The sequence below is a fragment of the Filicampus tigris genome, chromosome 9 (assembly GCF_054856515.1).
Source record: "Filicampus tigris isolate MCC_2025a chromosome 9, RoL_Ftig_1.0, whole genome shotgun sequence".
Classification (NCBI taxonomy): domain Eukaryota; kingdom Metazoa; phylum Chordata; class Actinopteri; order Syngnathiformes; family Syngnathidae; genus Filicampus; species Filicampus tigris.
The window spans coordinates 16,417,447-16,429,273 of record NC_141225.1 but is presented as its reverse complement, the minus strand read 5'-3'; the positions used below and the strand labels follow the sequence as shown (position 1 = coordinate 16,429,273).

Genomic DNA, 11,827 nt, shown 5'->3' with positions numbered 1-11,827 from the left:
TGTGAAATTAGTTTAGAAAAACATGTTTTTTTTATGTCACGCTATACCCTAGTACATTGAATGCTGCAATATAAGTAAAAACTATATGGTTTAAGATTTTCTTGCAATATTTTGACATTTTAAAAAGTGTGATATTTACTGTCGAAGTACATTACAATACTGTACAGTACTGTGTACAGTATTTTTGTTGTTGTTGTTGAAATGGAATCCCAGCACTAGATGGCGGTAAGGAACTAGTACGTGCTTTCCACTCACTTTAAACATCTCAAGAAGAACGCCACACAATGACGACATTCTACATCCGATTTTGTTCGCTTCTTGGCGCCAGACTTACGGAGCTGATGGCGAGTTTCTTCCTGCCTTTGACTTGTTTGACACAACCACACTTTTTTCTAGATAATAATTCTCACTTTGTGAAGCTTGGCATTCGACGCCGCTAGGGAACGAATTGAACGACTCCTACTACGTGAGTAGAAAACTTGTCTTGAGCGATATGATGTGCACTCAACAGTAGGTCCAACAGCTCAATATTTTAAAAACTCTAAAAATCCAAAATGAAATTCGAAAGAGGAGCTGTATTAGCATCGCTGCCTCTCGCATTTGATTGTCAGAGAGATGTTAAATAATATTAGCGCCGTTTAGCTGTATGACAGGGGCAAAACATAAAAAAATCTTTTCATTTGATAGAAACAAACACCTCCGCAAACTACAGAACAACTACGCTAATATACAGTCAGAATTTGATAGTGTCCGTCGAAACTATCAAAGGCAGTTATGCAGTGTTACGTCGGCTATTATTAGATCTTATACGTGTACTTAATGATTTGGCCGATGTGTGTCAATGACAATGACACAGTTGAGGGGATGGCAATCAATTGGTAGGTATGTGACAAAAAAAAAAGCAAATGTTTTTATATATATCAGCAAGAGCATTGTTACTGAAACAAATAAGGAAGTTTTGTCATTTTAAATATTTCACAAAGCTGGCAAAAATGACTACTTGTTTTACTCTTAAAACAATAGAATGTTCACGAGTTGCGAGCAATGGCGGAACCGGGTCCATTGTCGCATACCTATTACCTACTATAGGTGTATATTGACTTCAGATGATAATGCTTTGCAGGCCTCAATCAGCAAGAAATGAATACTGCTAAATTAATTTGAAGGCAGTATATTCAGTCCGTATAACTATTTGACCATTATTCTCCTTTCTGTAGATATTCACATTTGTTTCTTGCCGAAGGTGTTTGAACTCATTTAGAATGAATTGTGAACTGCTGGCAACATGCAGTGCTCTTGGATACCTAGAAGGAGACATTTATCACAAAGAAAGTGATTGTTTAGGTGAGTGGATTGGATTTTGTCGTAGCTTCTCGCTTGGCTTTATCACAATGTATACTGATGACTAATTACAAAAACAACAACAACATGGGTTTTTTTCTGTCTCAGAGAGTGTGAAAGACTTGATCAGGTACTTGCGCTATGAAGATGACACCCGTGATGTCCGCCAGCAGCTGGGTGAAGGCCACATCGTAGAACATGACCTTCTGCCTATTATCACTCAGCATGGGCATGATAAGGCGTTGTTTGATGCCTGCATACGGTAAACACTGCCTCTTTTAAAATACCGTCACTGTTTTAAACACAGTCAAGTCATCCGGTTATGCCTGTAAATTCATTAAATGTATCGATTATGTGATAGAGAATCAAAACTGTAGTAGAGCAGCATTACAACTTGAGTTGGCCATATGACACTATGCACATTTGCTTTTTCGCAGGCTAATGGTCAATCTAACACAACCCGCTATGCTCTGCTTTGGGAAGGTTCCTGACGACCCTGTGTTTAGACATCACTTTTTGCAAGTGACCTCTCATTTACAAGCCTACAAAGAGGTACTGCCTATATATAAATTGTGAGGTTATGTTATCATGTGTGTGTCTGTGTCCTTCAAGGCTGGTAATTAATCTACTTTGTATATGGATTAGCCCTTTGTGTCAGGCGAGGCAGTGCCAAAGCCCCCTTTTGAAATGTATAATAACCTGAAATATATTGCATTAAAGTGGCAAATGATCTGCTCAAGTCACATTTACCAGATGACAGGTTTCGTTTCTTTATTTTAATTTTAGGCATTTGCGACTGAGAAGGTGTTTGGTGTTTTAAGTGAGACTCTGTACAACCTGTTACAAATGGTAAGTGATGGACTAGTGAACAGCATGTTTGTTTTTTGCTTTTTTAATAACATGCCAGCTTGTATTCATATAAGCATTTTCTTTTCTTTTGCTCTCCTCCTGATCACGTGCTTCCCTTTCAGGAATGGGAGCAGAGGCAGGAAGAAGACAACCTTCTGATTGAGCGAATTCTGCTGCTGGTCAGGAATGTGCTTCATGTACCTGCAGACCCTTTGGAAGAGAAGGTTAACATGCTTTGTAGTTTGATTAATTAGATGAACTGGACTTGTAGAATACCTTAATTTCAAAGTTTGTATGAGTGACAGGCATATTAATTGATGAGTTGATTGAGAATTCTATCAATTGATTGACACATTGAAATAGTTAATTAGCGGTGTCTAGAAGCAAAATGTAGTGTACTACCTGGCCAAAGGTGCTGTTGATTAAATTAGTTTTGGAGGTTACATCCACTAGACATAGCGTTATATTGGAATCAGAAGTTTAAGATATTGATGTTCTACACCCTTTTAAAAATATTTGGAAAAAATAATATAACATATCACAAAGCATTACCACAATTCAACCCTCTGTGTTTTTGTCTCTCCTTTATATTCTCCTGATGCAGAAAGTAGATGACGATGCCAGCGTCCACGACAGGCTGCTCTGGGCCATTCACATGAGCGGTTTCGATGACCTGGTCAAGTTCTTGGCGTCGGCCCAGAGTGAGCAGCAGTGGAGTATGCATGTGTTGGAAATAATCTCCCTCATGTTCAGAGATCAGGTAAAGCCAAACATTTTTTTTTTCTGACTCATCAATGTACAGTACACCCAGATAGCTGTTCAGTGTTTGAGCTTTGTTGTGGTGTGTCGCAGACACCAGACACCCTGGTCAGTGCGGGGCACGCTCGCTCGGCCGAGGAGAAACAGAGAGACACTTCGGAGCTGGAGGGGCTGAGGCAGAAGGAGCAAGCAGAGAAACGTTCTCGCACACTGCAAAGAGGAACCAGGTATAGTACAGTACTGTGCACTATTTTAGTCTAGTCGCGTCTTAATCAGTTTCAGATGATTAACTGCTGGATGCAAATTCCATCTGAAAGTGCTTCTTTTTTTTTTTTTTTTTTTTTTTCCTGCCAGACATTCACGCTTTGGAGGATCTTTTGTTGTGAAAGGACTCAAAGCAATCGGAGACAATGATATGATTTATCACAGAAATGTTCACAATGTGAGTACCGTAAAGCAATGTACGAAGCAATGTTTGCAAAAGTCACAGACCCGTTTCTTGCCTTTAATTCATAGTTCAAAAACTACACTCACGACATGGGTAAAGCTGTCAGACGCGTTCCAAGGCGGAATCAACTGGCCCGGGAAAGTATGGACCAAAGGCGATCGGCTTTAAACGTTCGACTCTTCCTGCGAGAGTTTTGTGTGGACTTCTTAGAGAACTGCTACAATCGCCTCATGTACATTGTCAAGGTCAGCAGCTACACCAGCAAATATTTGTTACCATCACAGTTGACAATTAACCCTATTGTATTCCCCAAAGTATTTCATTGAAAATAATTGGCAGTTCTTCATGATTCATTGATAATACGCACACCTCATATTCTTTACCCATTCATGTTGATAATATAAAATATTTTAAACGGCTCACCTTCACTTAGTATACAGTAATCACATCAATACAAGATACAGTCACAGTATGTATATGTTTTAAATAAAGTGTCAGTGAAATGTGAGAGTTGTTAACGTTTTAAAAGCAGAAACTTAAAAAAAAAAAAAAAGTATTGTATTAGACAGTAGATCCAATCTTCATGGATTGTATAAAAATGGAAAGGAGAACAACATTTACCAAATGATACATTTGTTTTGCGTGGTTCAATATTTATATTCTACGTTGTTGCCGTACAGTACAATATTAGCTATTCCAACTGTATGAGTCTTGACATTCTACTCTCCAGGAAAGCCTGATTCGGGAACAGTCTCAGGAACACGACGAGACCTACTATCTGTGGGCGCTCAGCTTCTTCATGGCCTTCAATCGCGGCAACAATTTCCGCGCTGATTTAGTTTCCGAGACAATGTCCACCCGCGCTTTCCACTTTATCGAGCGCAACATCACCAATTACTACGAGATGCTTTTGAATGACCGCAAAGAAGCCACATCCTGGTCCCGTAGGTAAGAGGAATGTTTGGTAGCAGGGTTGTAACTAAACTGCTGAAATGATGTCTGTTTACATTGTACTCCTGTTTGTTCTTGCTAGGATGCACCTAGCACTGAAGGCATATCAGGAGCTGCTGATGACTGTGAACGAGATGGACCGATCACAGGATGAAAGCATCCGCCACAGCGCCAATGTTATCAAAAGTATTTCTGCTAATGTCATCCAGTACAGACGTTGTCGCAAACATCCTGCACCTAGAAAGATAATAATACTGAAGAATCAAGATAGTATAATGTATAGATAAGATAACCTCAGTAATATAGGAAATACCTCACAAATTGATGCTGAGCTATTCTACACCACAGCAAAGACACTATTAAACAAATCTGTGACAGTCAATCAAAAGAGTATTTTCAGTGTAAAGAAAGAATTGATTCAGCACTTGTATTGGCTATCACTTTGAACTTGGTGTGCAAATGCAGGATATAATGTCTCCATTTAGTGTGCTATTGTATATAGTTTTTAAGGTGACAAACACTCGAGTATATAGTTGCACTATGCAGAAAAAAAAAGTTTTTTATTTTTTTATTTTTATTTCATAATTATCATTGTTTTTTCTTCCTTACCTTGTAGGTAACATATTCTACCTAATGGAATATAGGGAGATATTCCTGACTCTGCTGAGAAAGTATGATGGGACCAGACAGCCGCAATCTTACCTTAAAGACCTGGTGGAGTCTACACATCTCTTCCTACGTATGCTGGAGCGCTTCTGCAAAGGTCGCAGGAACTTGGTTGTGCAGGTACAATTTGTATATGTATTTCTCTCATGTTTTTCCTTGAATACCGGCTTGTAAAGTTCAACTCTTGATGTGGTCATTTTACAGAAAAAACGAGTGAAGCGGAAAAAGTCCAAAAGGGACAAAAAACAGCCTGTTGTAGAAAGGACCCCAGAAGCTCTGGCAGATACCTGGAAAATTGTGGAAGAACAACTGAAGGCTCATAATTTTCAGGTCAGTGTCATCATCAGTAGTGGAAAAGAAACAATTATAAGGCTTGTTTTATTCATTTTAAAAGTATTGGGACACCACCAAAGGAGGACAAAAATGCCATAGTATTTCGAGTTACGAGTGCCCCAACTTAGGGATGTTTCGGGTCCCTTACGAGTGAGCTTTAGCCTCCCCGCTGTATCTATAAAGAAGTGAATCAATATAAATACGTAAGAAAATACAGTGACAAAGTGTCCTGACTGAAGGTTAGTCTTGAAGAAAATATATTATTTTGAAAGAATTTATAATTCAGTATCTTTTTCCAGAACCTGTTCACAGTGACGGCCTCTTAACCAATAGTAAGAATAGTCCCAGTCCCCATTACTAATCATCATATATTCATTGTCTGCCCTTATCTGCAGCTGTCAGAGTCTTTAACTGAGCGCATCGTGCCTTTCGACGCCACATCAGAAACTCCTCTCGAGGAGCAGCGGACCGAGGCTATGGTGCGGGTGCAGGATGCTTTGCAGGCTCAATTAGGACCAGAGGCTTTAGCGCTCCTGAGAGCTGCCAGGTCAGTAATGATACTCCGCACAGTTATCTTCGCGCACCAATCAGAAACTTAAGAAAAGTCAACAAAATGATTGCATTCAGGGAAGTATGGCCCGAGGGGGAGGTGTTTGGCTCGACTGATGTGGAACCTGATGAAGAACTGGAACTGCTCAAGCAGATCTTGCATGCAGAGCTGCCAAGTATGCACACAGTGTACTTACACGACATCTGAGTATCCTGATTCGATCATATTGTCTTATTTACTGTTTGTTCTGAATGGTATGTAGTGTACTGTGTAATATGCATTTAGGTATTAACGATCTATTCTGTTTGGTTGTTACAGTCTGTGCATGTATGATTTGTTTACTTATTTATATTTATGTTAGCACACAGCTCAGTTTTGTTCGGATAGATATATAGTACGGAGTTTTATGTTTGTATGCGATTGGTGGGCTAGGCGTGGGTAACTGGGCAGAGATGTGTTCTATGTGTTGAGTTGTTATGTTTGATTTTATATGTTGGACCCCCTCTAAAATGAGATGGCTCATCTCAAGGGGTATATCCAAATAAATAAATACATTTCAGGGTTGGCTCCTCCTGAGACTCAAGTGGGAGAGGACGGTGAGGATGACGCAGATCTAGAAGAGGATGAAGAGATGGAGGCAGTCCAGGTTTCCGAAACAGACTTCAAATTTCTGGACTTTATCAAGAAGTGAGACAATAACTTTATGCAAGAATTATAACATTTCTTTATGAGTCCTTCAACAGAGAAACTAGCACCTTTCCAGTCCAGTGTGTATGTCTGTTAGTTCAGTGTTGCATTTGAACTGTTTACCTTTTGGCGCCTAAGCTGATCTTTTGCCTCTCAAACCACTCTCTACTCTGACACCTCTGTTGATTTTTCACCCTGCACAGGTTTGCCAACCCCAACATTGTGCGCCCCTACATTCTCTTACTCCAATCCTACTCAAAAAACACACCTCACACAAACCACTGCATTGCTCGAATGCTTCACCGTGTGGCGTTTGACCTCAAAATGGACGCGTTGCTGTACCAGCTGTCAGTCTTCCATCTCCTCAACAAAATCCTGAGTGACGCAGCTGCCTCTGCTTACAAGGTTGGCTAAAAACACAAGAGGGCAGTAGAGCATAGACCCCTGCCTTTGTTGTAAATGGCAAGAATATCCACCATCTTCCGTGGGTCAATATCAAATGAGACCTAATAAAATTCCTTGTCCTGCGTCAACGTGTAATGGCTTTGTTGAGGTTGGTAATTTTCCGTTGACTTGACCTCCTTTCTGTCCTCCACAGGAGCTGGTCACTTTTGCCAAGTATGTGCTGAACCGTTTCTTTTCGCTGGCAGCCACCAACAACAAGGCCTTCGTTGAACTGTTGTTTTGGAAAAACGTTGGCGCAGCGCGTGAGATGACTGAAGGCTACGGCAACGATGGGTTGGTCTCTTTGTTTGTATACTGTATCAGCGCAAAGCTGAATAAGATGCATTCGTTTCAAATTGTGAGAAATACGCACACACAGATAAGTTGCTTGAAACATTTCTAACCATGTAGGTAATTCTCTTGCATTTTTATCAGAGCGGAAAATATGCCAGCTTGGACAGAAGAGGAGGAGCAGGAATTACGTCATCTTTATGAAGAGCACCGGCACTCTGAAGGTTTGTTGTTTACTGTTAACACTCCTGTTTGTAATTTATTTTACATGTTGCCGTAACTGGGGAACTAATAAATCTTACGGTTGCTAATTGGGGACCAGTGCCAGACATTGTGGAGACTTTGCTGCCATTGCTAAGCAACAGTACGCGCACACGGAGGCAGGTTGTGACCCAGCTGGTGCGCATAGGGCTGGTGGACAGCGCTAAACAGCTGAAGAAACCCAAGTACGTAGACTAGATAGGCTGACTCATTTTGTTCTAGTGTAATCATCTGAAATTGATAACTAATCAACTGAAGATGATTTTCTTCAATAAAGGAAAGGTACCAGCATTGTTCTTTGGACTGAGGACCAGGAAGAAGAACTTCAAATGCTCTATGATGAATATAAAGACTCCGATGGTAATTCACTGGGTGCCTTATTGACTGAGATTAAGAAGACTCAGTTTCAGTTAGATTTAAAAAAAAAAAAAAAAAAAAAAAGTATTTTTATTTTCCCCCCAGACGTGCTTGGCAACATCCTTAAGAAGCTCACAGCCAAGCGCTCTCGTGCACGCGTGGTGGACAAGCTGCTCAGTTTGGGCCTGGTGTCGGAGAGACGAGAACTTTACAAGAAGAGGAGTCGAAGTGCTCGTCCAAAAAGCTCTGGCACGCAAATGGTAGCTTCTAACAACTGTTCTGAGATGACTGACCATAGCAAGGAAGACTGAGAAAATTAATTGTAACCACAGAGTGAAGAGGATTTCCTAGCTGAACTCGCACAAGATTTCCCAGATGAGCGTCTGAACAGAGAAGGAGATGAGGATGAGTCAGAAGAGAGTGAGGAAGAAGAGGAGCAGGAAATGGAAGAAACACAGAATGGTGGCAGCAGGAGGGGCCAAAGCTTTGTGTCTGAAGGGGAGAGGCGAGCTGACGTTGGTGCCATGGTCACGGGGCTGTATAAAGAAGGTGACTGAAAACGTTTTTTTTTTTTTTTAATTGAGTTCTGTATTGAGTATCATGACATTTACTCACTTGCGCAATCTAATACAAGAGCTGTATCAGAAACTCTGCTTTTACTGAGATATAAATACTCAGTTCTGATTCTTGCCGGGTAAGGGTTGCACAACTTCAGATGCGTTTAAGTCAGTCGACTCTTCACAGATGTTGTCGTAGGTATTTTTTCAGTATAGTACTGTACTATATCTATTTTTTTAAATAAAATCGCAGGAAGAGGGAATGCTCTGCAATAATCTATATTGACTGACAATAACAGCTCATAAACTGAATTTACGTAGAACATACACGTTAGAACACCAGCGCACCGCTGTGGGTCGGGAACTTGCAAACCTGTCCTCGTTTTGGGCCCACCACAATAGCTCGTTGTGCATGGTGGTAATTTGTGTTGTTTGCGAATAACCATGCACCTCTTTGTGAGTAGTACAATAATTGCCCACTGTCCTTCCACAGTATGACCTGAAAAGTTGCTCAATCCTGCTGGAATTCTATATTGGCTCTTGATATTGTTGAGTGTTATTAATTCACTATTGCAAGGATCATCTTGAGTTTTTGTCATTCAGGCATGTCTGAAGCCCTTGGGTGGTTACAACGTTGTCTGAACCGAGCAGCTAGGGGCCGAGAAGAAGATGGTAAGAAGGGTCGGCAAGGGGTGTGTTGCAGTTGTTTGAAAAAGTGTTCAAGGAAGTCCAGTTAAGACTTGGTGTGATGCGCTCCTTTGGCCAGGTTTTTCCCAGGCTGCGCCTCTTGTCCCTCTTACCGAGGCATGTGAAGATGCCATGGAGGGCAAGACCTTCCACAGGCTGCTGCGCAAACTGGGAATGCGGGCGCCTGCAAATGAACAGGTGAGCTACATTGCTCAGTATTACCCTGGCAGGTTTCAGCAATTTCATCTGCTGTTTATGGTGATCAATATGCTGTTTCCGTTTCCTTTTGAAATGATGAACACCTTGCCGCTTCAGTAAAGCCCACGTGACTTTTTCTATAATGCGTACTCATTAGGAGACGTTTTGGAGAATCCCAGAAAAGATCAGCCCATTTCAGCTCCGTAGTGCAGCTGCGTCTCTCAGTCAAAATCCGGATGAATCTCAAAGTGAGGAGGGCCGTGTGGAAGACGGCGGCCCGCCTGAAGAACCTCCGGAGGAGAAAAAGGTCTCTGATTCACAACGAGCAGATGCTTTGAGAGCCCTGTTGGTTGCACGTAATAGAAAGCAACATTCCAGCAAAGATGAAGGTATGTGTGCACACTTCATCCTCTGTCTTTTAATTACGAAGGTCTCTCATGCAGTCAAATACATGTTTTACTTGGGTTTTAGGCAATATCTGCCTTTTGCTTTGTCAGTGGCCATAAATACTGTGTGTTTGTGGGAGTCAATATTGTTGCATTTCACATAGTTTTAGATAAAGTGAATAGGATGGAAAATCATGGCAGTTACATCTTTGCCCTCGTTTATTTCCTTACATTTCACTACAGCACTGCAGCACTGTCACTTAGAGTATTTTTTTCCTCTGTACTATGTACAGGCCGAAATGAGTGTTCCTCATATTTTTTATGTAGATGTAGGTTGGTGTGTATACACATGTGTATATACACATGTTACTGCGTATATCTACATAGGTTTGATTCTAAATGTTTGCCGTCAATGTTATACATTAATGGCCACATTATGCCGCCGCCCCTGTGTGACCTATATCTTTGCTACTGTAACAATGAAAATTTCCCCACTGTGGGATCAATAAAGGCATTCTTATTCTTATTTCAGCTCCTGATATGGATCTAGCCTCTACTGAAGATGCAAATGGTTCATTTGAGTGGTGAGGTTACAAAAACTTGTGTTTGTCAATTTGGTAAACTAAACCCTGCTCAAAAGTACCCATTTCCCTTGTAAATGTGGAAGTCCTAAGCTTATTTGTGCATATTAGGACCAAAGAGAAGACAACTAAAAGAAGCAGAGTGTTGGACAGTGACAAGGAGCAGGGTATTGTATTCTATTTCATTTATAGTTTTGTCTGGAATGAAACATACATCTGCGTAGGTTATAATGCATTTTTAGGGCTTAGAATTACAATGTCAAAATAAGATTGAGCCAGACTGTCTTTGCAGATGACTGGTCCACCACTTTAATGGATGTGGATACAAATGATGACGCAGATTCAGACGAGGAAGATATTTCTGCACCAGTGAAGCGTCGGCGGAAGATGGTATTAATTGACGAAGATGAAGATGAGGATTAATTGACCGTTCTTGCAATGCAGTCAATACAGAGAAAACAACCCAAAGCAACAGTTCGTTCTGTTGGGTGTCAGGTGGAATGAGCATTTTCCAAAACATTTTCTATTCAAATGGTCACCCCTATTACTTGTCATGATGTTTAGAAAAATATTGTTTGGTGCTTTCTCTTTGGCCATCCATAATAAATACGCAAGTATCTGTTTATATCCTGTAATTAAACGTGATACCTGCTCTTCTAACAAATGCTATAAGAAAGGTCTTGACACAAACCAGGTTTAATAATTTGTGTTTTCTTATCAAGTTCTGTGGTCAGAAATAAAAAAAAAAAAACAAATTAAAAAACTCTTGGTCTCGTCATTGTATAGCAGTACCATAATTGAGCAGTAGATGTCACACATGTACATTTTTTAATTATTACCTTTAGATCTGTAAAGGTTACGTCACGTACATTTTTTTTGTTTAAAAGCACACAAACCAACCACAACAGTTTTAACCTCACATCACAGTACAGTATAATGATATCCAAGTGATTTGTAAATTATTCTCCCATTACAGATATAAATTCAATTTTCAGAGTTATATCATCGTAAAATATAACATATAATCAAAGCTGTATTTAAATTATTTTTAGGTCATCTAAACGTTACTTCTTGGTATGATGCGCTGAACCGTTGCTAACGCTAACCACAATAATAAACAGTTAAACCATTACCTCAAAACTGAACATTATACTTATGAAGGCTTTAATATAGAACTTTGTATTGCATTTCATTTTCTTAAACTGTGAGCTGTGATGTCATTTTGGTTAATAGTGACTTGATAGATTATGGCCAGGTCGCTTACATCATAATACCTGTAGGTGGTACTAGAGAGCAGCAAGGACAGCAATCAGGCTCATAGACCCTACAAACAGGAATTGCATTTCAATTCATTAGGGATTGGGTGGAGAGCCTTTTTAGGGGGTCTTTTCAGTTTTATGAAGTCCTCCGAGGGGCTTACTATATCTGAAATAATATGTTGTAATGATTGTGGGTTAGATGTTTTGGTGCTTTTATTTTCA

At 40.3% G+C, this 11,827-nt stretch overlaps 1 protein-coding gene across 2 annotated transcripts; it reads left to right on the top strand.

Annotated features, from left to right (window-relative positions):
* The first annotated feature begins 300 nt into the window (after window positions 1-300).
* On the top strand, window positions 301-11,087 carry timeless (timeless circadian clock). Of its 2 annotated transcripts, none has more exons than XM_086041787.1 (30): window positions 301-466; window positions 1,244-1,344; window positions 1,450-1,603; window positions 1,779-1,893; window positions 2,128-2,190; window positions 2,313-2,414; window positions 2,795-2,950; window positions 3,043-3,176; window positions 3,304-3,391; window positions 3,466-3,642; window positions 4,128-4,345; window positions 4,431-4,534; window positions 4,965-5,134; window positions 5,219-5,344; window positions 5,743-5,894; window positions 5,975-6,072; window positions 6,458-6,584; window positions 6,788-6,989; window positions 7,183-7,322; window positions 7,464-7,543; window positions 7,642-7,765; window positions 7,858-7,940; window positions 8,043-8,197; window positions 8,270-8,486; window positions 9,098-9,166; window positions 9,261-9,379; window positions 9,537-9,768; window positions 10,298-10,349; window positions 10,458-10,513; window positions 10,639-11,087. In XM_086041787.1, exons 2-30 carry the CDS (start codon window positions 1,263-1,265, stop codon window positions 10,767-10,769), a joined length of 3,726 nt encoding a protein of 1,241 aa, XP_085897913.1. In that variant the 5' UTR covers window positions 301-466; window positions 1,244-1,262; the 3' UTR covers window positions 10,770-11,087. The 2 variants fall into 2 exon arrangements, with proteins under 2 accessions (XP_085897913.1, XP_085897912.1); XM_086041786.1 differs by having other exon boundaries at window positions 1,218-1,344.
* The last annotated feature ends 740 nt before the right edge of the window (window positions 11,088-11,827 follow it).

What these genes read in the sequence shown, in the direction of transcription:
- timeless (XM_086041787.1), top strand. Translation starts at nt 1,263, where the DNA reads ATGAATTGTGAACTGCTGGCAACATGCAGTGCTCTTGGATACCTAGAA. An exon ending in GCCTCATGTACATTGTCAAG is followed by an intron (nt 3,643 to 4,127) that starts GTCAGCAGCTAC and finishes TCTACTCTCCAG; the next exon opens with GAAAGCCTGATTCGGGAACA. An exon ending in GCGCTCCTGAGAGCTGCCAG is followed by an intron (nt 5,895 to 5,974) that starts GTCAGTAATGAT and finishes GATTGCATTCAG; the next exon opens with GGAAGTATGGCCCGAGGGGG.